This window comes from Venturia canescens, chromosome 5 (assembly GCF_019457755.1).
Source record: "Venturia canescens isolate UGA chromosome 5, ASM1945775v1, whole genome shotgun sequence".
NCBI lineage: Eukaryota > Metazoa > Arthropoda > Insecta > Hymenoptera > Ichneumonidae > Venturia > Venturia canescens.
The window spans coordinates 4,508,036-4,535,099 of NC_057425.1; the positions used below are offsets into that span (position 1 = coordinate 4,508,036).

The window sequence follows — 27,064 nt, forward strand, 5'->3', positions numbered from 1 at the left end:
TAGCAAGGATCGAAACAGCACTTGGCGAAAGGATTGCAAACTTCTACGAATCCACTTTGACGCTCGCGTATCATGTCTGTGCACACATGCTGGGCGAAGCTATTCCGCGAGCATACCTCGGAGTAAACACTCCGCGATCGTACCGATCGTGTCCTAGCCTATCGGCTTTCCTAAACGCGTATGCTCGGTGCTCGCGCGAGGCACAGCTTGAATTGAAAGCAAGTCTACGACACTTTTCGATAAAGAAATTTGAGTCAGTTGGCAAGGAAAGTCGATTCGAAGATTGCCATTCGATTTGGGTCCGGAGGACCCCCAAATGATGGATCCTTGGGCTCGACGATCCTCTGCAAAGTTTGCTCCGCTAATAACTTTTTTCCCCCCAATTAAAAAAACTTGTTTGTAATTAGGCTGGAGCTCGACTGCGTCTGTGTTTTTTGTTTTGTTTTTTTTTGCGCTAGCTCTTTTCCGAGTCGTGACAATTTGAGATCTCACTCTCGACTCTCTCGATCATTAAACTCCCTCGGGGAGGAATGATCCGAAGCAGTACGTGCAGGCAACAGAGTCAGCGAGTAATTTTCGCGCCGAGCATATCTCACTCTCGTTGATGAGGAGAGAAGTCGCGTCGTTTTTTCCTCATTTCTTACCTCTTTAAACCGTTTTTCTGTCTTCTTTTTTTTCCCCCACTCGTGTTTTCGTGTTCTCATTTCCATCGCTCTTTCCAGTCCTGCAGAAATTCCGAGGATCACCCGCGGAGACTTGATGAAAATGAACGTGCACACTCGCCCGCTTATCCTCCTCATTGCACAACCAAAGTAATCGCATTAAATTGACGGAATTAGCCTAATCGCTCCCGGCTACAGATCCCATAGAGAATCTAATGATGCAGCAACGTTTCATCCACCGACTCTTCTTTCGGCCTGCCTGCGTCACTTCCAGCTAGCTCACGATCGACCCCGACGAAACTCATTTTCTTTCTTCAATCCTACTAAAATACTCATCTTTCAAATTATTACGCTTCGCTTCTTCGCTGCACCGATCGCAGCGAGTTCAAGGTTCAAAGCGACGAAAATACGCTCGGGCCTCGAATTTTGAATGCCTCGACGAACCCAATCTAAGAGAGTTTGATTTATTTCGATAATTTCATTCATTTCCGATTGCAGAATTCGCAAGTTTTGCGTCGAGATCGTTTCTGAGTGCGCGCGTAACGTTTTCGCGCGGTACGAAAAACACTGCCGCCAATCGGGTGCCACGAGTTTTCAAGGGATTCTCGCGAGTACGTTATTACGAAACAATGAAGAGCTCGTTAGAGGCTTGCTCCCCGGTGCTACCCCTCCGATAAGCTCACCCGTGTGTTTTCATGTGTGTTTGTATACCGGATACGTAACGACCTTGCGACGAAAGGAAACGCGAGTTATCGCTCAGGTACGTTGGAACAATGGTGAATGGAGATTTAAGGGTGTCGGCTCCTCCCGAGACCTTTGGCATCCCTTCTATTTAGTATTTCAATGGTATTGCCGCACGTATATGGGCTTTCTTACCGCGAACTACCGATTTCACAAGGCCCAAGTATTGCGATAAATATTTGGCAATTGCGGAGTTTCGATACTTTTCCAAAAACGACGAGGAAGTTTTGTTTTTCGTCATGAAGTTGAGTGTTTTATTTATTAAAAAAATCTTACGAAATCTTCTTTCGCGTTTTTCTGGCGTCTGAACCACTCCAAAAATGGAAGAAACCATGATCAAGGTTGGCGTCTTGACATTGACATATCTCAGGAGTGAAGAAATATTTTTCTTATCAAATTCGGTAGATTTTGGGCGGAAAGTCTCGTACATGCAAGTGCTGAGATGTCCCTTGAGAGAATTCCTCGATTTTTCTGGGGCATCTGTGAATCGGAGAGGCGTTTGTGGTTTTCGCAAGTTTATTTTTCCCTGAGAATAGTCCAAAGAGGGCACTAACGATGCACTTAGATAATGAGCGTTGGACTGATAGAGCTTTACGAGACTCGAACGTTCGCCTCTGCTCGCCTTTACACGCTGCTGCTGCTGCTGCTGCTGCGGTCCAGATGAAATTCAAACTCGTGCATCTTTTATTGCGGTACGGTCATTAACATGCGCGCGCGAATCTACACAATCGAAGGTAGTTCGTGTTCAGCGGGGATTAGCTATGTGCCAAGTTGAATCTTACGTCTTTGCAGAACAATGCGCATTTCTCGTTACATCGATTAGAAACGGTGAGATACGGAGGCTGCGCGAGAAAAATCGCGTACGTGCGCTCGCGTGTGGTCTCCGATTTTTCACGAAGTCAGCTCTTTTTATCGTAAATAATTAGTTGCGTGCTGCATACGAATATAACCGCGCGAGCGATAAATGCAGCGAGTAAATTGTCGAAATAATTGCGTTACGATTTTCATATTGCACACGTTTTTAGATAAGAATTCCTTCTAAAATATCTCCTTCGAAAAAATGGAGTCGTGCGTGAAAATCAATCACGCCTCGATTCGAATCCGAGTCGCCTTCGAGTCCCCATCAATTCTTCGGCTCTTTATTGCACGCTGCAAAAATATTGCGCAACCGCATTGTCACCGCGTTCCTCGTAACTTTGCATTGGAAACGAGAGGACAGTTTTTCAATAAGCGATTGATCGTTTCACTCCAACTGTTTATTCCTCCGGAGATCTCTCGCGTCCTCTCGATTTCAATGCAGCTGCTGCATTCCGACTGTCTCGAGGATCGATTACAGACTATCAGTCTCGATTAGACGATCACAGACGCTGAAGGACCAGCAGCAGGTCGTTCCACGTCGCTCTCGCATGCTCTCTCTTTCATTCCCCTTTGCTCCTTCCCTCTCTTTTTCCCATCAATCAGTATTGATTGTCTTTCGGTTTGATTCTCTCGTAAGTTTCTATCACAGAGAAAACGGATTCGTTTTGTATACAGTGAGCAAAGAGCATAGTATTTTTTGAATTTTCCAATTTTTCGTCGTTTCCAATCACAAATTTTCACCGTCAGCATGATAAATTCTATGATAAATGCACGAATATACACCGAATCCGTGTGACATTTTACCATCCATATAGTTTTTTTTTTTTCCCAGGGTTGCCGAGCATACTTAACAATATAAACATTTGAAGTGACTGAAAAGATTTTTCACTATGCTTATAGAGAAAAAGATTCTTGAGTCTTTTGAATAAAAGGTATGGGTGTTGGTCTTCTTACTATGGTTGATAGAACAATTTTTATTACTGCTCTTCGAACTAATGCTGCAATCCAATGTGCGTATATGTACTGTCCCCGAGATACTATTTTTTAAGAGGATGGGAGAATCGTTGAAATTCTTCAGCATTTACATCGGTTAATATACCTTTGTGATGTTCGAGCTCGTCTCTCGCAGTCATCGGACATGAGTTTCCTCTCTCTTTCCCTCCCCCTGCTCTCGTTATCTTTGTCTCTTCGTTTCTACTTGTCTGCTCTCTTGCCACTGTCCCTAATTCTCTTTCTACTTCCTTCTCTCTCTCCCTCCCTCCCCGCATAAGTAAATTACACAAGATTCCTTTCCGTCCTATCGTTCCACTGGGATAGCAAGTGAGCTCTTTGCTCAGAGTTCTACAGCGTGGACACGGCTCGCGCGCGACCGCGTCCCATGATCGATGTAACGATCCTCATTATCTCGTAATGAGACTGGGAGGGGCACAGGATGCTCGCTTAAATGTGCAAATATATTCGCATTCGTGTGCCAAATGCACAGGGATTTTCGCGTCGGCTCGTTCGAATCGAAAAGGCGGCACGGTATCCTCGATTCCCGTCGCTTGCGCCCTTCCCCCCCCCCCCCCCCCCCCCCCAATGAAAAACGAGTTTTACGAGCGTATTGACGAGCCGCGGATCGCGATAGGTGGAGAAAATATGACCCTCGGACCGGAACAGGCTGCAGTCGCAGCGTCGAGCTTTGATTTATCATCCTCGCTCGAACGGTCCAATGGCCGGTTTTTTCGTAATTTTCCCTCGCAGGAAGTGCGATCGAGTTTTTTTTGTCGTCCGTGAAAGGATACCCCGAGCACGTTTTCGATCGAACGCGGAGATTTTTTGTTTCGGTGGAGAAATTATCGAAAGTCACACGCGCCCAGCAAATTACACGAGAATAATTTCCCTTTTATGCCCTTTTTTATTCCGTGTTTTTGGCTCATCGCTTCTTCCTCGGGTTCGCCCGCCGCGGTGTGCGCATGTGAAGGACAGGAACTCCGGGACCGGTATAATTATGCAATTTAGATTCAGTTTTACGATTCCGGTTTGGCGTTTATTAAAAGCGAGAGTAGCCACGTGCGTGTGCGCTTTTACCTTCGTGGCTCGCGTGTGTTTGATTCACCGAAGATTCTCGTACCAACACTCACTTCATCGGGCTATCACCCCACCCGAATTTCTTAACGTACACGGCCGAAAGATACCCCGGTACGTTACAAATGACCGCGGTCAGCCTGCCCTAACTCTATTCCTGTCTTGCTACGCCTCGGGCTGCGAGAGGAGGGGAAAAAAAACGGAGAAAAAAATCGATGCAGAATCTCCACGAAATTAGTAATTGACAAATCATTTTTCATTTGGTCTCCTCAAAATTTTGGAGAAATTCTCGCGTTTGCTGTGCGATTCGTTTTTCGACCGCTTATGCCCGATTCTCGTGGTGGATTTTGATGGAATTGATTCTCTGGCTGAATCGATGGATATATTTCTTCGGATTGGTCGTCGACGAGGATTCACTCGAATAAGGTTCAAACTCGTATTTCTCATCTGCAAATCTCTCGCGTTCCTTCGGATTTATTAATATATGTTCTTCGCTTCGATCGCGCGCGCACGTTCGAGTCTCGCAACATTCTTTCTTTACCCTTGTCCTGTCTCTTTTCTTCTTCTTCTCCGCTGCTTTTATAATCTCTCGACGATTTTCGTGCTTCGCCTTCATTCACGAGGTCGCACGTCAGTTTATCTTACATGGGTCCGGCACAATCAGCCTCACAATCATTTTTATATATCCACGTATAAGTCAGTACTACGCGCTCGCATGTGTGTGTCGGCAATATCGGTCTTGATTTCTGCATTCGTGTGCGCCGCGCGGTGCAAGGTCGCGGGCCAAGGCGGACTGCCCGGCGACGTTCACTCGTTTAAAAAACATCCAAAAAATCTGCTTTCTCACTCGAGTTTTTATGAGGATTCTCGCCCGGAATTGTTCTCGCGCCTGTTCCCTCGCGCTTATTCGGGATTTTTCGATCGCTCGCCATCCGCGATGTTATCGAAACTTCGGTCCCCAACGATTCGTCATCGATTGCCATTTTCGCTCAACGAACATCGAATTCTCCTCCTTTTTTTTTTTTTTTTTTTTTTTTACTTTCATTCACTACTCCGAGACTCTCTCTCGTCCCGTCGCGTCTCATTTTAGTTTCAAATCCCATGTGAAAAAGTGCCGATAAGAGGAAGACTCCACGAGATGAGAAATCGACGATTCACATATTCGATAAATATTCACATTCGAGGGTCTCGCTTAAATCTTAGACATTTCACTCTTTTTTCCTTTACAGCTTCCCGCCGTTTCGCCAGGTCCTGTTTCCTCTCTTGTCGCCCCTGTATTGCTCAAATACCGGGTTTGTCGACCGCGTCTCCTCCTGGCTGGCTCGAGAGCCGAGATCGATCCGGCCGCCGATGTCGCCCTGCTTCTCGGCGAAGTTTTACTCATCGAGGATGCCGCCAGACAATTTAATCCCATTGGAGGTAAGTACTCTTCGGACTTGGACATTTGCCTAAAATATTGACAACTCACTATAGCGTTACCGTGACCTCCGCGGTCGCCAAATATTCAACTGCTTGAAACCAGTCTGGGCTTTTCTATAATTATGTATATTAAAAATGGACGCTCCTCCCATTTTTTATGTGATGTTTCTCAATAAAACGATTAATAGATTTTCAATATTCGTACGCAATCAAATTTAGGTAAAAACGTTTACGACAAACTGTAATAAAAATGAATGATGTTTTATAAGTCAAATTACGATTTTTTTTCGCTCGCATTTAAAAATCCGAAATTTCATTTATCGTGCTGGGATTAAAACTGAAAATAGTGAAAGAAACTGGGCAAGAAATTGTCAACTTTCTAGTGCATTTAATTTCGATTTTGTTACTAAGATTTTATTGGGAAAATAAAATATTCTGGAATAGAATAAAATCATTCGTTTATTTTTTATGAAATTTCTGTACAAAGAAGGCAAAATTGCGATTGACTCAGTTTTTCTTTATCCCAAAAGACACTGATCGAAAATATCGTGCAACGGAAAAACTTCTCCACGCCGAGGACGAATATCGCGAGATACTGTGCAGCGCGAGGGAACTTTACGCGCGTCCACTAGCCCGCAATTATCCTGAATTTCACGATGTCATTTTCCAGCCACTGGCCGAAGTCTCGAAAATGAGCGCCGAGCTCTGCGACAGGGTGAGTTACAATTCTTTTCGTTTAACGTTCAAACGAAGCTGTGACAGCCACTTGAAAGCTTTTGTGACACGAATATTCACCCAAAATCGAATAAAAATTTCAGTCTTTCTTGCTTTATTGATAAACCGTAACGAGATTCCAACAATGTCGAAGAGGACATTTTCAACGGTAAAGTTAGAAAATCTTGCGATTTTGAAAAATGATTTTTCAAGTTTTTTTTTGAGTCAGAAAATTGGTGGAGAAATTCATTCGCACTAACGCCTGAGTTCGAGCAACCATTCGTGCTCCGGTGTACTCAACGAATTTCTTCTTTACCGACCACCCAAGGCACGAATCTTGAAGTTTACAGATTTAACACCAGATGGCCGTAGTCTCAAGCTCGCTTTCCAGTTTTCAAACACACACACACTTGTCGAGTTCTCGCACTTTTTACTTTTTGTTTCCTCTCGAAAATGTTTGTCCCTCTTTCCGGTGCGACGATGCGATAATATTTGTGACGCGGTTAACGTAATCCTAAAAAAATCAACGAAAAAGATCAAAGCAAAGAATTCCTCGAAATAATTTCACGTTTTTTTCCGATTTTTCTTTCACTCGAATTGAAAAAAAAACACACACACACAAAAATTTTGCACGTTTTTTTCCCCAAAAATCGGCCATAATATTGAAAACTATTCGGGAAAGAATTGATCAAAATTACCTGGAGTTTTCCACTCGTCCGAGTTGCTATGATTTTCGAATGCTTTTTATCTCCATGAATGGTGCCAAAGGTGAGTGAACTCTGAGAAATCTTATAACGAAGTCGAAGATCTAAAATTCTCCTCGAAACCGTAATCTCGCGGGGTTATGGAAAAGAAAATCACGTGTGGCCCCTCATCAGGTTTATAACGTTTTCCACCTCCGCGTGAAAAGGATGCGGCGGGAAATGCGGAAGAACCCCACTTGCATCGAGCGACTACTGAAACTTATTTTTTCCGACCAAAAGCGTGGAAAATATTTCCAGAATAATATTCGTCCGACAAATGAGTAAATTTTCCGATTTCTTATAAAATAGAAGCTGAAAAAATTGGTCCCCGAGTAAAATCATGAGTTCTAACGACAAAAGAATTGAGAACGAGATGAAAAATTTTAGTCGGCAATCCGAGTCGTTCCTTCTCTCGCTTTCTCAGATTAAAAAGTGTATTTTTGCATTGTTCTCTGTACTGTTGCATTCGAAGCCGTTTTTTATCGAGTCCCGTCAATTTTTTCGATCCGCGATGCTTGTAAACGAGAGAAAGAAGCGACGCAGACCCCCGCGCAAATGTAAACATGAAGCTGTAGCGCGCGGCTGAGACGTTCGGGGGGTTAACGAGCCCCCGGGATGAGTGATGACGGTGGTTAGCACCCTCATAAATATTTGCTTTACAAGTCGCCGAAGATATGCTGCTGTTGCGCGCGCTCCGCCTTTCGCGCAAAGCCATTCGAAGAGAAAACTTGGCGTGTTGGTGCTGCTGCTCTGCACTCGGTCTAAATATATATATGAATATAAGATCGTAAAATTAAAAAGGTTCGCGCTCCCGGAGACCGCACTCTCGACGCTTCTCGTCCGCTCGTCCGCTCGTCCGCGCCTGCGAAATAACTGAAGAAATACCAGCGAAATATTCCTCTTTCATTTCCAACTCTTTTTTTCTCCCATTTATTTTATTCTTCCCAGAGCTCCGCAGGTATCAGTAGAATCTTACGATTAATTTTGCCCTGTCACAAACGTTTAAATTATCACTCGTCCGCGTGAAAAAGTCGTTCCGAGGCCTCCGTTCCTGCGCAATGGGAATGAGAACGTTTTATTGGGGCTCCGTTTGTATTATCCGTTGGTTATTCCTCTACACTCGGGAAGAAACATTGTTCGTCGAAAGAAATTCCATCTCGACCAACCGAAATATTTCGTTCTGAGATTAAACGAGAAATTATTTGGAAATGTTGAAATGAATTGTTACTCGAATAGCAAAAGATTCGGTGCAGCTCAACGATTTCGTGTGTTCTCTCGACAAATTATTACCGAAGTAAACTTCGTTTATTTGCTCAAACGATTGCCGATGACTTTCACTCGATTACTCCGAGTTTTTCAAGTTCAACCGACGCAGCGACGAAAACTTTTTAATCAAAGTGTGACCGTGTTTTTAATCAATGTATTCATACCGCAATAAAGAGCGCAAATAAGAATCACTGGACTTTTTCGTTCCCCCTAATTTGGACTGTTGTAGCGAGACGAGGAAATATTCGAATCGATGAACAATCGACGCGCGATCTCGTTTTTATTGGAAGTACGAGGGCGAGCTCGAACCACGTGCCACCAGCCGGCAGAAAGTGAAACCGAAAGAGTTCGTTCAGCCTGAAAGAAGATATTTTATATCTATTAGACGTCTGTAGTGTCTCGAACGTAGCTCCGAGCTCACGATCGCAGACAGATATCCGCGAGCGAAGGATACGAAGCGCGGGCGAGCCTTCCTTCTCCCTCGCTCTGCTCCCAGCATCCGCGTTAAATCTTCCCTCGGCTACTCGCGATCTATATATTTCTTAACCGCAAGGTCTCTCGTGCGGAAGATCGCGCACCGGGGCATAGTGTTTCTCTACGAGATTCTTCCCCCTATGATCATCGTTTCTGTCAGGCTTTGGCCCGGCCACAACCTCCGAGCAGCCCCCTGTATTCGATGTCAGCAGAGTCCCTCGCTCCAAACACGCGGCAAACTTGTCGAGTCAGCGAGCACACACGGGAGCGCTTCGCTCGCCCCTCTTCCATATCTTTCCTACTCAAACTATTTCGCTCCAAATATATTTACACTTTCGCTTTCATATGCAAATTACGAAAGTCTTTGCCAGCAGAAAGTACGACCAGTCGAATTTCGGCGTGAAAAGATATTTCACAACAATTTTTAGAGATTAGACAGATTTAGGTCCGTTTTTAGACAGATTATTCCAAGAAGTACTCCCGAAAACGTGGCCTCGAGTTTCGCCTGATGCTGTGAGAACTGTCGCCAAACTATGGAATGTCGCAAAACTTGAGATGCATATCACACGACCTCCAAAAAGCTTCATTCGCTTCGATCACACCTCGCACAAATCACATATTTTCCCCTTCCTTGTCACAAATAACAAATTTTATAGATTAATAGCGAAGTGTCAACGAGAGAGATTGTTCTAGAAAGTATCCAAATCATCCTGCTGGCCCGATTATAAATGAAAATAATAGAAGCTAACTTGCTTTTACTCTCCGCGTATGCCAGCAGTCGTAGCTGCAACGGAGTCAGCAGCTCAAGATGATCTGTTACGTTGAGAGGCTCTTCGTGCATCCACATATGATGCGTGCAGGAAGTTTGAGCCAATCCATTGGTCTCTCTCCTCCTTCCTATTTTCCTCTCGCTCCTGCATGAGTTGTCTTTTTCTTCCTCCTCTTCATGTCCCTTTCTCTCTGCATCCTATTGCTCCAATTAGAGCACTATGGCCTTATTTGTATCGATCTCACACTAGAATACTCCAAACTGTGTTCGTTATCTTTACTCCTTTAGTTTTATTTTGATTATTTTATTTTACAGCGTATAATGCTTCTCTTTATTCAGCCTCTTTGTTTGCTGGCTGCGTACGATGCTTATTTCTAGTTATATTTTATTAAAAAATTTTTTGTTTTTTTTTTTTTTTTCAATTTCGTTTTATTTGATTTTCTTAATATTTGGTTTACATTGTAAAAAATCCTACTGTACTAAGTTTTTGTCTTGCGCCCTTTAGCGTGCTTGGGCCGAAATAGACAATCGCCTTTTCGTTGAACAATTTCAGGGAAACCGGCGGGAAGTAGAAGATAAATCGAAGCGTGGATCAAGTTGAGTTATTTGAAAAATGTGCCTTCCGCGACCTTCCCCTTGTTTCGATACTTTTATTCTTCGAGATAAATGACGCCACGCGATCGTTTTAATGCTGCACTTTTGCTTTTGGTATTACAACGAGAGACTTTCTCCCCGCGATGAGAGCCGACCGGCGGCAATTATCCCGGTGTCTCCTGCATCGGAGGTGCAAGAAAATTAAATACTAGCAGCCCAGAACACTGATGGCGTTTTTGTGCACGGAGTTACGACGCCACAAGGCGTTCGTTAGCGAGTTGGCGAAAAGAAAAAATAGGAGAAAAAGAAGGACGAGAAAAATCCCCGCCGCGCCCCGCCGGTACTTCCGGAACAAAGAGTTCGCACTTCGTCTCTTTCTCCTGTGGTGAGCACAGTCGGAGCAGAGAGAGAGAAAGAAAGAGTTCCCGATAAATCATTAAATCATACGTGGACCTACACAAAAATTGATTTATGTCAGCGTGATAAATCTTTTGTTTCATTCAAACTGTATTTACTCGAATGAAATACTTCGGTTGAAATTTACGCGGAAAGGAATCGTCTCGAAGCTCTTCGAACGCTGATCGTCATTTCGTCGTTTCTAATTGAAATTTCGGTTAGAGGAGAGAGCCGAAAATCTTCGTTGGCATCGAATTAGTTGACTTTATGGATCAGCAGAAGTGACGGAATGATTAACGACTGACGAATTCCTCCGCTCATTTTTTTTGACATCCGAAATAACCGTTGCCCGCAGTCGCGGATCCATTTTCGAGGCAGAAATGCAATTTCTATCGATCTGCTTTATCGATTCTTTCGGTACTCTCGAGAAAACGGTACGCGAGATTCTCTCGTGAATGGGATTGAGGAACTGTGAGATTACGAATTCGTGCTCCATGTACGAACGGGAGATGCGGTGCTCTTTCGTTATTATTATTGCTACTTTCTACGATACGCCTCGAGATCCCGAGAGTTATCGAATTTTACTTTCGTCCGCGAACGCTGCAATCGTATATTCGACACAAATACTATGATATTACAGTACACAACGAGCTTTAAGTATACGGTACCGGTTGATAATGAAAAAAATGAAGAGATCAAAATATGCTAGAGGGAGAGCGAGAAGGAAGAAAAATCTAACTACGAGGGGCATTGAATTACCGGGTGTCAGGGATTTAAGACGACGAGAGATCGATTCAATATAGACACGGAGCTCGAGTGTCCCGCTGCCGAGCCCGATATTTACCGTCTCGAGTCATGGAATCCGAAAGAGATTTCTACGGGAGACACACGTACACACTCGTAACACGTGATAAAAAAGAAAAAAGAAATGAAAAAAACGAGGACGGTGCGGGTGTATCGATAGGAGAAATTAGATACTCATCGGAATGCAAACCTTTCCTCGAACGTTCTATATATACTTTCAATAGATATCTATTGATGTATGGTTATCGGTTGCACGCTCATGTGTAGGAAACTCTTGAGATACGACACGGAAGTGAAGCCCTACGGGCTGGAGCGTTGAATCTTCCGTAATATTACGATCATTCTAACCGCGATATCTTTTGGTGGAATGTGTGAAATGTCGGTGATTTTTAGCTCAGAATTTGATATTCGGAAAATTTTTCGTTCTTCGGTCTCCATTTTCAATCGATTTTGACTTCGATGGTAATGCGGTAATCCGATGGATCGCTTTTACGAAGAGATTTTATTGGGGCAGTTCCAAGATCGGAGTCGCAGTTTTCGTAAGAATTCGTAAAAAAATGATTTTTTTTTTTTTTTTTTTTTCCCCCCATTGAAACGCTCTTTATTTCGGTTTTTTTTTATTGACAATCATTGATTTCTGTTTTCTTCGTGAATACCAGCAGGAAATGTGATGAAAGTAATCAAATTTGGCTGATGAAGCGCGCCGATTTCTCCTGGCGATTAATACAAACTGACGCATTTTCTCGAGAGACAAAACTGTAAACAGGCGAACAGAGTGGATCGTTGGATCATGTATGAATTTAAGTGTCCACGTTTGTGAAGGTTATTAGGAAGCCCTTGGCCAAAAAGGATTTCGTAATTTTGTTATTTTTTACCCGTGGCTTTATGTCGTTTTCATCTCCACAGGGAGTACCTGGGGCTGCTCCAGTTGGGAAGGTCCGGGCACCAGCGTTGATGTTTTTGTCTTCCTCCTTTGTCCTGAGACACCGTAATTTGGTGCAACTTTCATTCTGTAAAATAGAATAATCGACCCTGTGAGAAACCATTAGAGAAGGACGATGCAGAAGTGTGCCTTCTTTCGAATTTTTCATTCTAAATTTAGAAAACCCAGTTTTTATCGCGGTATCGTTCCACTCCCCATACACAATCAATCAACTTTTATTTTGAGATTGATAAATTTCGGAAATCCAATCGTGACGTTTGTGCGTTTTAGTAATTGTTTGGGTCGTCGGAAAAAGTCGTCAGCTTAATTTGAAAATAAATGGTTTAGATCGATGTTTGTTCAATCGGATGTTCAATCAGTGTTGAATTTTTCCTTAACACAAGGGGGCCGGGTTGAAATTCCGAACGGTGAGAAATCAGAAGGCTCAAAAGTCCGAAAATCTCGCTAGTGCGGTATATCTATATATTTCGAGTCCCAGCTAGATTTTCGGACTTTTGAGCCTTCTGATTTCTCACCGTTCGGAACTTCAACCCGGCCCCAACACAAGTGAAATTTTCACCAGATATAGAGGGTCGAAGCCTTGTATTGTGAGTCCAGGTGTGATCCCTTTGATAGCTCTACACTGTTCGTCCAGAGTTTTCATTCTACCGGGCATCAATTGCGGTAAACTGGGTCTCTTTGGTGGTGGATCGTACATACACCAAAGCGTATTATTGCTGTGATAATGAGACACCACTATTATTCGATTTAAAGTAAAAGTATCGTTCGAAACCGAACTGAAATAATTGTCAGGCTACAACGTACCGCAGCGCTTCATTCAACTGATTTACGGAGCACGGTGAGAATGTTGCTCTGTTCTTATTGAAACTGTCATTAGGTGACATAATGTAGCCCAATTGTTTATGACATGCAGTGATATTGTGAGGGTCATGCGTTAGGCCCAGCCTAGAAAAAATCACATGATAAAGAAAAATCAAAAGATTTTGACGGCAAACGGAAAAACTGCATGGTGATCGCTACTGATGACTCAATATTGATCTCAATCTACCCAGTCGGTTTGTCGAATCTGGCTTAACGTTTTTGCTAAAAGTTCCTTTCACGACACTGTTCGTATTGCCGCACTTACGAATGTCCAATCTCGTGAACCGCAGCGTTGATTCCGTAAAATCCGCCGTTATCATTGATAATTGCGGTTCCATTCTGCTTTTTTTGCGTGTCATCAACGAGACAAGCGCCCCCGCGATATGCCAATCCTGATAAAGTATTAAAAATCGAATAAATGATAGAATATCATTTCTCATTATTGAAATTCAAAAATGCAGAAAATTTAAAGTCTCACCTAGTATGCTACTATTCTTGATCTTTAACCTGATGAATAAGATGTGTCAGAACGGATTAATCATCGATTAACTTGAAAATATTCGTAATTAAAAGCACTTTGAACCAGTTAATTGTTTAGCGAATTGATGAAAATAATTTCTAATCGTTGATTGGGCCACTAAAATTCGTTGTACGTACTTGGTCACTGTGACTGCGATGTCATACATGCTGAACGGAATCTGGTTTCTCACGCTATAAAAATATTTACTAATCCCAACATCACCTTCTTGCCGCAACCAATCGTCCCCGATGAATGGTGTCGCTTCGGGCCTCTACAAAGTTTCAATCATGAGAGACACAACTGCTACACCGGATTGATCCACTAAATATCGATTTGAGAACTCACTGTCGCTAGAGCTATTCCAGCAATGTGGAGTCTGATACCCGGATTTTCGAATTGACGGTAGTACAGGTCAACGCCGTTCCAAAAGGCCAAAATGTATTCCAGGAGACGCGTCAACTCAATTTCTCCCTCCGGTCGACCATAAAATCTGCGAAGAACGTTGCGTTATTGTGATTTTTCATTCATAAAGAGCTTCGCGCTTCTTGGCTACTCACTGTCGTGGGAAAAAAGTAAAATCGTAGTGCAGAAATAGTTTAGGATAAATAGATTTGCTGTAATCAACCGGTCGAAACCGAGGATTAGGAATGAAACGAGTTCTAGGGACATTCGAATTTTCTCCATCGAGTCGAATGTGCGGCCTCCTCGAGTTTCCTCGTCTGATCGCTCCCCTTTGACCTGAAATTACGGGCATTCGATTTCAAACTTGGGATTGTGAAAATTTTCAATTTTTTATCGTTCACCTTCCGCGTTATTTTCGAATTCTTATTTCTGAAAATATCGGTCGATACTCAAAGGGACGTTAACTGATTGAAAAAAATATTGAAATGTAATTGCGTCGATTGCGGTTACTGCGTTTTCGAGCCTTTCAAAAATTGCACGGACTCACGTTCAATATCATCTTCCGGGAAGTTTCTGATCCTCAGAGCAACGTGCTTCGCTGAAATCAAGTTTTGGCTTTCGTTGTCATCGAAGGAACGACGGTGTCTCAAATGAGCTTCGACGATGTGCGCTGGCACGGGTCTGATGATCACAGCGGCATTGTCTCCTTTCATTCTCATATTGCCAGTCTGTTGAACGGTTTATTTCACGAATCATTATAAAATCGTTCAATAGGCCATGCTCAATCTGTTCTCTTCGTCAATTTAGTTTTAATTCGAGATCAACTAATTAGTTTTTTAATTGTTTCTTCTCACGTTGAGTGATGCTGGCAATGGTGGAAGTTAAAATCATTTCTAAAGCGAGGAAAAATTAAAACGAGAGATCGAGATATTTCAATCCCGAAAAAAATCACGTTTAGCAACCAAAATGTCTGTAAAAATATGTTGATTACTGATTCTCAGTGAAAATACTGTTGGCCAATTTCAAATTCTCCAGAGAACATTTGTAACATAAAATTAAGTAAATGCAAAAACTGTACATACGACGACAGGCTCGCCAGTTTGAAAATCCGACCCGATGACGAACGAAGCACGGTGTTTAGGATCTTCGAGAAGTCGTCCGACTCTTCTCATTGCCTGCATCAAAATATTTACTTATAAATTCAAGTCTTTCTCGTATTCAATGATTTTCCATTCTTTACGTTGTTGATCAAGCACATACATTCTCCTCGAGAACGTAATGAACACCACCAGGCATTCTGTTGTTTTCCCATGCGATATAAACGGGTGTATCTTTCGAGGCAAGCAACGAGTCTGGGGGATGGAGCCACAGATTAATGTTTCTTCCGAAAGCTCGAACTCTCATGTGTCCTCCTCCTGCATATTTGTTGGTCGAGTTGATGGAACGCTTGTGAATGTTTTCTGGTAGTTCAATGTTAACCAGCTCGTGTTCTATAACTGTAAATTGAAAAAAATATGATTATTTTTATTATTTCAAGTTCTCGGATCGATTGTTCTAGCAACGATGAATCGATGCTAAAGTTATTGAGCCTCCGGCGAGAAGAAAATTAAAAATAACTGAACACTCCACATTGAATAAATGCGACGTAATTGATGTATTTTTACCAGTTTTTGGGTCCATGTTCAAGTAATCTAGAACCGGATCACCAGCCACTTCCACCTACGAAAAATGGATCGAGAATTTACCATTTCCGTTTCATCTAATTCAATATTTCTTCGACCAACACTTATTCTCGATTCCTGATTATCGATAGTTGAATTTTTCGTACCTTCCCATTGCTGAGAAGAGGGTGCACGATGGCCAGGCAAAAGATCACGACACCGTAATGGTACATGATTTTAGTATGGACGTTGAAAAAAATTGAAAATCGAAACTGCTCCTCGCAGAATTCGATGCGACTGGATCAAATTTCGGCCCGACAGCAGTCTAATAAGGGATTTTCGGGCATAGCGAATACGGCTTATGAGCGAATGATATTTTGCTATAAATCTTACGAGTGTTCAGTATTCTCGTAACTTATCGTGTTATATAACTCAAACGTATTTCAACAGTATACGCAATAAGTTTACAAAATGATTTTTGACTTTTGAAAATAAAAGTCGTTCTGTCTCCTTTGTTGCTCAACTATAACCACATAAATTTGAACATTGCGCGAGTCTGCGATGATTTTTTTCAATCGGCCGCATCCTCGTGCTACGGGACACCTGCACACATGTCTGATATCAATTTTTGAGGAATCAAGATAACTCAGAATAATAAAACACCCGAATTATCAAGTATACATCATCGGATGTCAGGAAATAAATCAATCGCGGTTTTTTCGCAACCACCAAACAAAACTATTGAAAACATTTTTTTACTCATCGGACTTTGAATTGTGGGACTACCGTCGACAGTGAGGAATGTGACTGCTGACAGCAAAATCAAAATAACCAGATCGATGCTTAATTTGTATGAAAATTGTTTCTTATTACTTCTGCATCCGATGGCGGAAGATCGAGAAAGAGTCGATCTGAACCGCTGAATCTTCCGTAATATTACGATCATTCCAAACGCGATATCTTTTGGTGGAATGTGTGAAATGTCAGTGATTTTTAGTTCGAAATTTGATATTTAGAAATCTTTTTGTTCTTTGGTCTCCATTTTCAATCGATTGACTTCGATGGTAATGCGGTAATTCGATGGTTCGCTTTTACGAAGAGATTTTATTGGAGCAGTTCCAAGATCGGTGAAGCAACTTCTCGTAAGAATTCGTAAAGAGTAAATTGTTTTTTTTTTCCCCATTGGAAATGCTTTTTATTTCGGTTTTTTTTTTTTTATTGACAATCATTGATTCCTCTTTTCCTCGTGAAAGTAATCAGATTTGGCTGATGAAGTCCGCAGGAAATCCTGGGAGAACGCGAATCTTGACGAACCGCCGATTTCTCCCGGCGATTAATATAAACTGACGCATTTTCTCGAGAGACAAAACTGTAAACATGCAAACAGAGTGGATTGTTGAAATATTTATATCAATCCGAGTATCCACGTTTATGAAGGTTATTAGGAAGCTCTTGGCCAAAGAGGCTTTAGTAATTTCATTATTTTTTACCCGTGGCTTTATGTCATTTTCATCTCCACAGGGAGTGCCCGGGGCTGCTCCAGATTGGAGAATCATGGAATTAGTTTTGACTTCTCGGTGTTCCTTCTTTGAGTAGTGAGTCCTGCGGCACCATAATTTGGTGCAAATTTCATTCTGTAAAATAGAATAATCGACTTTGTCATAAACAATTAGAGGAGAACGATACGGAAGCGTGTTTTTTTTTGAAATTTTTATATATTTAATACTCAATTATAATGAGCTTCTGTTCAGAGAATGATAAATTTCGAAAATTCGATCGTGGAATTTGTGCCTTTTATAGTGAAAATTCAAAGGAAGTCGTGAGCTAAATTTGAAAATAAATGGCTTGGATCGATGTTTGCTTCCTCGAAGTATTATCGGTTGAATTTTTCCCTTAACGAAAGTGAAATTTTCACCTTATGTTGAGGGTTGAAGCCTTGTATTACTTTTCCATCTCTTGTGTTTTCGACAGCTCTACACTGTTCGTCCAGAGTTTTCATTCTACCGGGCATCAATTGCGGCAAACTGGGTCTCTTTGGTGGTGGATCGTACATACACCAAAGCTTATTATTGCTGTGATAATGAGACACCACTATTATTCGATTTGAAGTAAAAGTATCGTTCGAAACCGAACTGAAATAATTGTCAGGCTACAACGTACCGCAGCGCTTCATTCAACTGATCTACGGAGCACGGTGAGAATGTCGCTCTGTTCTCATTGAAACCGTTCGTACGTGTCATAATGTAGCCCAATTGTTTACGACATGCAGTGATATTTTGAGGGTCATGCGTTAGGCCCAGCCTAGAAAAAATCACATGATAAAGAAAAATTGTAAGATTATGACAGCAAACGAAAAAACTGCATGGTGACCGCTACTGATGATTCAATATTGATTTGATTCTACGCAATCGGATTGTCGAATCTGGCTTAAAGTTATTTGCTAAAAGTTCCTTTCACGACTCTGTTCATATTGTCGCACTTACGCATGTCCAATCTCGTGAACCGCAACGTCGATTCCTTCAAACGCGCCGTTATCAGTGATCGTTGAGGTTCTCCGCTCCTCTTTTTTCTTATCAATTGGACAAGCGTTTCCGGGACTTGTCAAACCTGGTAAAATATTCAAAATCGAATATAAGTATAAAGTATCAAAACCGAAAATTGAAATAAAAATAATTTCTCGATCATCATTATTGAAATTCAAAAATGCAGAAAATTCAAAGTCTCACCTACGACGGTACTATTCTTGATCGTTAACCTGATTAATAAGATGTGTCAGAACGGATTAGTCGTCGATTAACTTGACAATATTCGTAATTAAAAGCACTTTGAACTAGTTAGTTGTTTAACGAATTGATCAAAATAATATCAAATCGTTTTTTGGGCCACTAGAATTTGTTGTACGTACTTGGTCGCTGTGACTGCGATGTCGTACATGCTGAGCGGAATCTGGTTTCTCACGCTATAAAAATATTTGTTAACTCCATCATCATGTTTTCCCCGCAACCAATCGTCCCCGATGAATGGTGTCGCTTTGGGACTCTACAAAGTTTCCATCATAAGAAATACATCTGCTACACCGGATTGACCCACTAAATATTTTGTTTTGAGAACTCACTGTCGCTAGAGCTATTCCAGCAATGTGGAGTCTGATACCCGGATTTTCGAGTTGACGGTAGTACAGGTCAACGCCGTTCCAAAAGGCCAAAATGTATTCCAGGAGACGCGTCAACTCAATTTCTCCCTCCGGTCGACCATAAGATCTGCGAAGAACGTTGCGTTATTGTGATTTTTCATTCATAAAGAGCATCGCGCTTTTTGGCTACTCACTGTCGTGGGAAAAAAGTAAAATCGTAGTGCAGAAATAGTTTAGGATAAATAGATTTGCTGTAATCAACCGGTCGAAACCGAGGATTAGGAATGAAACGAGTTCTAGGGACATTCGAATTTTCTCCATCGAGTCGAATGTGCGGCCTCCTCGAGTTTCCTCGTCTGATCGCTCCCCTTTGACCTGAAATTACGGGCATTCGATTTCAGACTTGGGATTGTGAAAATTTTCAATTTTTTATCGTTCACCTTCCGCGTTATTTTCGAATTCTTATTTCTGAAAATATCGGTCGATACTCAAAGGGACGTTAACTGATTAAAAAAAATGTTATTGCGTGGATTGTGGTTACCGCGTTTTCGAGTCTTTCAAAAATTGCACGCACTCACGTTCAATATCATCTTCCGGAAAGTTTCTGATCCTCAGAGCTACGTGCTTCGCTGAAACCAAGTTTTGGCTTTCGTTGTCATCGAAGGAACGACGGTGCCTCAAATGAGCTTCGACGATGTGCGCTGGCACGGGTCTGATGATCACAGCGGCATTGTCTCCTTTCATTCTCATATTGCCAGTCTGTTGAACGGTTTATTTCACGAATCATTATAAAATCGTTCAATAGGCCATACTCAATCTGTTCTCTTCGTCAATTTAGTTTCAATTCAAGATTAACAAATTATTTTTTAATTGTTTCTTCTCACGTTGAGTGATGCTCAAATTCTCCAGAGGACATTTGTAACATAAAAATAAGTAAATGCAAAAACTGTACATACGACGACAGGCTCGCCAGTTTGAAAATCCGACCCGATGACGAACGATGCACGGTGGTCAGGATCCTCGAGAAGTCGTCCGACTCTTCTCATTTCCTGCATCAAAATATTGAGTTATAAATTCAAGTCTTTCTCGTATTCAATGATTGTCCATTATTTACGTTGTTGATCAAGCACATACATTCTCCTTGAGAACGTAATGTACACCACCAGGCATTCTGTTGTTTTCCCATGCGATATAAACTGGTGTATCTTTCGAGGCAAGCAACGAGTCTGGGGGATGGAGCCACATATTAATGTCTCTTCCGAAAGCTCGAACTCTCATGTGTCCTCCTCCTGCATATTTGTTGGTCGAGTTGATGGAACGCTTGTGAATGTTTTCTGGTAGTTCAATGTTAACCAGCTCGTGTTCTATAACTGTAAATTGAAAAAAATATGATTATTTTTATTATTTCAAGTTCTCGGATCGATTGTTCTAGCAACGATGTATCGATGCTAAAATTATTGAGCCTCCGGCGAGAAGAAAATTAAAAATAACTGAACACTCCACATTGAATAAATGCGACGTAATTGATGTATTTTTACCAGTTTTTGGGTCCATGTTCAAGTAATCTAGAACCGGATCACCAGCCACTTCCACCTACGAAAAATGGATCGAGAATTTACCATTTCCGTTTCATCTAATTCAATATTTCTTCGACCAACAATTATTCTCGATTCCTGATTATCGATAGTTGAATTTTTCGTACCTTCCCATAGCTGGGAAGAGGGTGCACGATGGCCAGGCAAAAGATCACGACACCGTAATGGTACATGATTTTAGTATGGACGTTGAAAAAAATTGAAAATCGAAACTGCTCCTCGCAGAATTCGATGCGACTGGATCAAAATTAGGCCCGACAGCAGTCTAATAAGGGATTTTCGGGCATAGCGAATTCGGCTTATGGGCGAATGATAGTTTGCTATAAATCGTACGAGTGTTCAGTACTCTCGTAACTTATCGTGTTATATAACTCAAACGTATTTCAACAGTATACGCAATAAGTTTAGAAAATGCTTTTTGACTTTTGAAAATAAAAGTCGTTCTGTCTCCTTTGTTGCTCAACTATAACCACATAAATTTGAACATTGCACGAGTCCTCGATGATTTTTTCAATTGGTCGGACCCCCGTGCTACGCGACACCTGCACACGTGTCTGATATCAATTTTTGAGGAATCAAGATAGCTCAGAATAATAAAATACCCGAGTTATCAAGTATACATTACGGAATGTCAGGAAATAGATCAACCGCGATTTTTTTGCAATCACCAAACAAAACTATTGAAAACATTTTACTCATCGGACTTTGAATTGTGGGACTACCGTCGACAGTGAGGAATGTGACTGCTGACAGCAAAATTAAAATAACCAGATCGATGGTTAATTTGTATGAAAATCGTTTTTCTCTTTACTTCTCCATCTGATGACAGAGGATCAAGAACGAGTCGATCGTTAGAAATAAATTTTTCGCCTATCAGTTTATCTTTGTTTGTTTTATTGAATCATTGTAAACGATACATTTTTAGTGACGCCTTTTAGCTCCGACTCGTTGGAATTTGATGGGAGCTTGTCGAATACCGATTGAAATGTTTGTTGAAAATGTTACAGGGGTTTCGCTCATCCGAAACCCCTGTACGATTTTTCCGAAAAATGGAAAACCATGGCAAACAGTTTTCTCTCCGCGTGGCTAGTCCAAACTGACGCATTTTTTCTGAAGACAGAACTGCAAAAAGGAAATATGCGAAGTACTTAAATAGGTGCGTCCAGGAGTGTTGTAGAAGTGAATTCGGGTCTTTGGTTCGTTGGTATCGCTCATCACTCGAATATCGTTAACGGAAGAAAATATATTTCTTTTTTTCGACTCACTTTAGACTTAGCGTCCGATTGCAAATGCCTACAATCAGAACCTGGCGCTGCACCGAATTTGAGTTCTACGCATTCGGGTTCAAGAACTCTACCGAACCAACCAGTTTTTGGGTGATCGAGGCATGTCAAACTGACGCAAGGGTCAACCTGCAAATTGTAATTGTAAATTCATTCTCACCTCATAAAAAACAGATTTTTCGAACGAAAATTTATTTTATCATCAAATGTCCCATTCGATTTCGTTCTGCCCGAAGTCGAATTTAACGGGAGAAAAAGACTCACCCCAGACTTGATACAGAAATTCAATTTTCCGTTAGCTACACACTGCTCATACAAAGTTTTCTCTCTTCCAGGCATCAATTTCGGTAAATTGGACTTAATAGGTGGTAGATTATACGTACAACTCAGTGCACCGAACCTGCAATTCAGAACACCACGATTATCGACCTGCTTTCGTTTTAAGCAGTACCAGACAGACTTGAACTTACCGCAGCGCATTATTCAAGTGCCGCAGGGAGCAACGCGAGAAGGTTGACCCACGACCTGTAACTTTGATGATCGGCTACATGACAAAGCCCATCTTCTCACCGCACAAAGGGTCCTCTGTGTGATTGTCATGATCTATACCAAGCCTATCGTCGAATCGAGTAATCCCAAAGTTGTAAAAAGAAAAAAATAGTCTTGAGCTTCATTCATGTTGAATTTATCGAGTTATGAAATTTCATAGTTTCAAATGGTCTAAAGTAAATTGTGAAAAATATTCAACAAAAGCTTGAAATCTTTGTCGGTGCTCATTTTTCACACTCACGTGTGCCCTATTTCGTGAGCTGCAACGTCGATTCCACTAAACCCATAATTATCGTGAACCAGTGCGATCCCCATGTACTGCCCGGAGTTATGATTAACTTTGCAAGCACCCATCATAGTGGCGACACCTGGAAAGGATTCCGTCGAAGGCGACGTCGGTGACCAATGAATAACTTTTCAATTCGTTGCCAGGGAAATGGAAAAACAAACTTACCTTCCAATCGTTTCATCATATTCAATCTGCGAAATTGCATAAATTTATAATTTCACTAGAAATACTGTTTATTTGAAAAAAACATGTGGTGATCGAGTTTCAGTCGATTATTGGATTCGAAAGTATTCCGGAATGAAACGAACCCCTAATCGCGCTTTGAATTTTTTCGCAATACTCACTGGGTCGTTGTGACACCGATGTCATATCCGTATGACCAAATTTGACCGAATACTTCATAAAAAAAACGTTTTGCATCAAAGTGTGCTCCGTATGGGTCGAAGTATTGTTCGTTCCCTCTTATCCTGTGGGATTCGATGTACGGCGTTGCATCTGCAGTCTATAAATCGGAAGTGCGATCGAGCGATCCAGTCACAGAAAGTTTGAGCTGGAAAGCTATCCAAGAACTTACCGTTGCTACAGCTATCCCAGCGATGTGGAATCTAACGCTCGGCTCCTCGAGCTGACGATAGGTCAGGTCAACGCCGTTCCAGAATGCCAAAACGTAGTGCAGGAACCACAGTAATTCCTCGTTTTGAGGGTCCCTGAATCTATCGACAACGTTCCATTATCATTCTTCTCAATTATCAGCTTTCCCATCATGCTTTCGCGATACTTACTCTTCCTTGAAATAGGTGAAATCGTAGTGAAGAAATAGCTTGGGATAAATTGAATTGCTGTAATTTACCGGAGGAGAATGTGGATGCGGAGTCGTGCTAGCATCCGAATCGACTTCCCTGATTTTAACGAGATGCGACGGATCTGAAAATGACGACGAATTCCATCATAAATTCAATTCAAAAGCTTGTGTTACCGAGACTTTTAAAACTTTTCTCGCAATCGGCGACGTCAGAAAAATATTGACTCACCCAGACCGTTGTTTTTTATTTTGAGGGCAACGTGACGCGCAGATTTTAAGGCACTGTCGTCCTCGTCGTGCTGGGCATCGATCGAACGACGCTTCTTCAAATGTTCCTCTACGACATCTAACGGCAAAGGTCTGATGGCAATTACTGTATTGTAATCTTCCAGTTCGATTCTGCCCCCCTGTTATACAGTTTATTTCATCAGTGATTTTCCATCGGAAGCAATTTTAGTGTGTTTCAGTCGTTCTGCACTCAGCGCCAAGTGTGTACGTACAACCACAGTTTCGTTACCATCGGGATCCCACCCGATAACCAGAGAATGACGATGTACGGGATCCTCGAAGAGTCTTCCGATTCTCTTCATCGCCTGCGTCACAAAATCGTCGATCTTTCACGTTTTTTCGTTCACCTACTCTTGTGTGATTCATTTCTTACGTAATTTTTTGAATACATACGCCTTCTTGCAGATCGTAAGAAACTTTCCCGGGCATATTATGGTCGACGTTAGCAAAATAGACGGGCGTGTCGACCGATGCGAGCAACGAATCACGGGGATGGAGCCACATGTTTATGTCCTTGCCGAAAGCTCGGATCCGTACGTTTGCTTTTTCCCATTTGTTTTCTTCGATCCATCGCTTGTCAATGCTTTTCGGCAGTTCAATCTTTACAAGCTCGTGTTCCATCACTGTTAATTATAAATAATTTCACTTTTTTCACAGCGAATATGAGAATTAATCACTAATCACACTAAATCAGCAGTTTTTAATGAATATTATTAAAAAATGCGACACGATCGATAAATTTTTTTTACCGGTTTCCGGGTTAGCATTCAAGTACTCTAAAATCGGATCACCATTCACATCGACCTGTGAAAAGTTTGTTCAGAATTTATTCTTTCTGTTTCTCTCTGCTTAATGTATTCTTTTATTCAACAATTATTTCCAATTTCTCTCCGTCTCCTTCGGAAAGTTAATATTGAAGCTTTCGTACCTTCCCGTAGCAGAGAAAAGGCTGCACGATGGATAAACAAAAAATTACAAGACCGCAACGATTCATGGATTTTGGATAGGCCATCGCAGTATGCATGAAAGCCAAACTTCCTGTCATAAGTTTCTATACGACTGGCGATTGGAACTCGGTAGACCAGCAGCCTAATAAGGGATTTTCGGGAACGGCGAAATCGGCTCATGCGACAATTGATAGGTTTCGATAAATTTTGGCTGTCCCCAAATTTTATGCAGTCTGTTGCGCCATTTTTTCGCCATTTGTGAGGATTTATTCGTTGACTATTGTTGAAAAACGATTATTCATGTTACAACGTACTTGCTCACAGCTCCAATAAATCTTCAAGTATTTTTAACTCGTCAAAGATAAAAGTTATTTCATTTCGTACTGAATAACGACAAATACCTTTGAATTTCGAACAAGTTTACTACCATTTCCGGACACCCGACGCGGGCACTCTTGTTTTAGACAACAGAAGATTGCGAATGGGTCGGTTGTTTATACAAAAAACATAATATTTTCGTTGCAAGTTACATTTATTATTCAATCATTCAACTGTGAATCACACATTTCTGGAGTAAGTTTCGATCGAAACTTGCTCAACTGGCTAACATCATCGTTGAAAGTGTAAAAAATCATCGTCTCTGCTCCATTCAAATGTTTTTATAATTCGTGAAAAAAGCTACGATGGTGACGGAGCCTTTCCTCGACGGTATTAATCCAAGCTGACGCATTGTTTCGAAAGACAAAACTGCAAAAAGCAAAAATAAATTACGCCAATTTTGTATTTTCGGGATAAAAAAATGTCATACAAACTTGTTGAATAAAAAAAAGAAAAACGGTTTTCTGGTCGTTCATCGATATAGAACCGGGAAAACCGGCTCGTTTTTCATACTCGTGAGGCAGATTCGTTAATTTTTTTGTTTTTCCGGACTCTTACCCCAGGCTTTTCGTTGACATTATTTTCACAGGGAGTACCTGGTGCTGCGCCATGCGACATTTTCAGGCATTTTTCCTCAACGCTTTCAGTCACACGTTCTCTGCATCGTAAAACGATGCAGACGTTTCCCTAAAAGTATTAATTGTCAATGGATAATGAATTCCCAGGAAAAGAAAAATCGGACGAAAACTTTTTGTGCGCGAGGAAGGTTAGCGTCGCGTTTAATTATCGTTTCGAACAAATCTTTACAATTTCCCATAGAATAAACCCCAAAATCCTGCAGACTTTAAGTTTCTTTTTTTATTCATATGCAAAATGGGGAGCGAAAGTTTACCTCAGATGAGGGACAGGCGCCGGGAAAACCGTGTGCTCTGCACTGTTCGTCCAAGCTTTGCATTCGTCCGGGCATAATTTTTGGTAAATTGGCTCTTCGTCGTGGCGGATCGTACATGCACTTGAGCGAACCGGAACTGAAATAATGAAACACGAATGTCGTTGCCACTGCGCCATGAACATTAGGCAGTTATTCGAAATAATGTGAGAATTCAAGTGAACCGTACCGCAGTTTCATATTAAGGTACAGCAGGGAGCAATTTGAGAACGTTGCTGAATTTTTCGTAGGCGTCAGCGTTGGCACCATGATGTAGCCAGGTTTTTCGCCGCATCTTTTAACGTCGTGCTGAATACCCAGTCTGTCAATAAAAACTAAGGATTTAAAAGATATTCAGAAACTCATATTTTCACTTTTGTGAGAAAAATGATTGTACTGCGTTCATTTGAGTATTTGGGATGTTATAGAAAATCGGAAAATTCGAACGAATTGTCAAACGAGCTTGAATATTTCATAGCGAAATCGCATTCCGAGTGTCTTCCACAAAATCTTTGTATTTTTGCTTCGATTTGAAAAATGCACTCACGCGTGTCCTATTTCGTGAGCCGCGACGTCGATTCCGCTGAAGGCACTGTTATCCCGGACCAGCGCGATACCGTTCTGCAATTCTGCAGTGTGATTAACTTGACAAGCTCCACCTGTGTACGCTATTCCTGAAAGGTGTCCCGTGCAACGCCAAGTCAGTTATTAATGGGCTTTGAATTCTCGATTCTTGACAGATGTACTACTAACGCTAAAATTCTTACCGAATGTAGAATTGTCCATTTCCATCCTACAAAATTGTCCGAAAAAATGTATTGCGATGAATCGAACGAGTCGAATCGAAGAAATAATTATTTAAAAATTTTATTCGCACAATGAAGTGGATTCGTTACACGTAAATAAGAGTTTCGATTCGTCAACGTATATACGTACATGGTCATTGTGACAGCAATGTCGTACATTCCGAAAGGAATA

At 41.6% G+C, this 27,064-nt stretch overlaps 1 protein-coding gene across 5 annotated transcripts in view; it reads left to right on the forward strand.

Moving 5' to 3' along the window:
- LOC122410475 (uncharacterized) overlaps positions 1-25,046 on the forward strand; it is a 52,741-nt gene extending 27,695 nt beyond the window's left edge. The window contains exons 2-6 of one of the 5 annotated variants that reach the window (XR_006260946.1): positions 5,558-5,747; positions 6,278-6,462; positions 23,800-23,903; positions 24,003-24,366; positions 24,772-25,046. Coding sequence is in view for 1 of the 5 variants with exons in the window: in XM_043418635.1 (XP_043274570.1) it covers positions 5,558-5,747; positions 6,278-6,462; positions 22,241-22,267 (402 nt within the window). In the remaining 4 variants the exon portion in view is untranslated. Of the gene's footprint in view, positions 1-5,557; positions 5,748-6,277; positions 6,463-22,240; positions 22,924-23,799; positions 23,904-24,002 lie in introns of those variants that run through there. The other 4 variants (XR_006260947.1, XR_006260945.1, XR_006260948.1 and 1 more) reach the window with 4 other exon arrangements.
- The last annotated feature ends 2,018 nt before the right edge of the window (positions 25,047-27,064 follow it).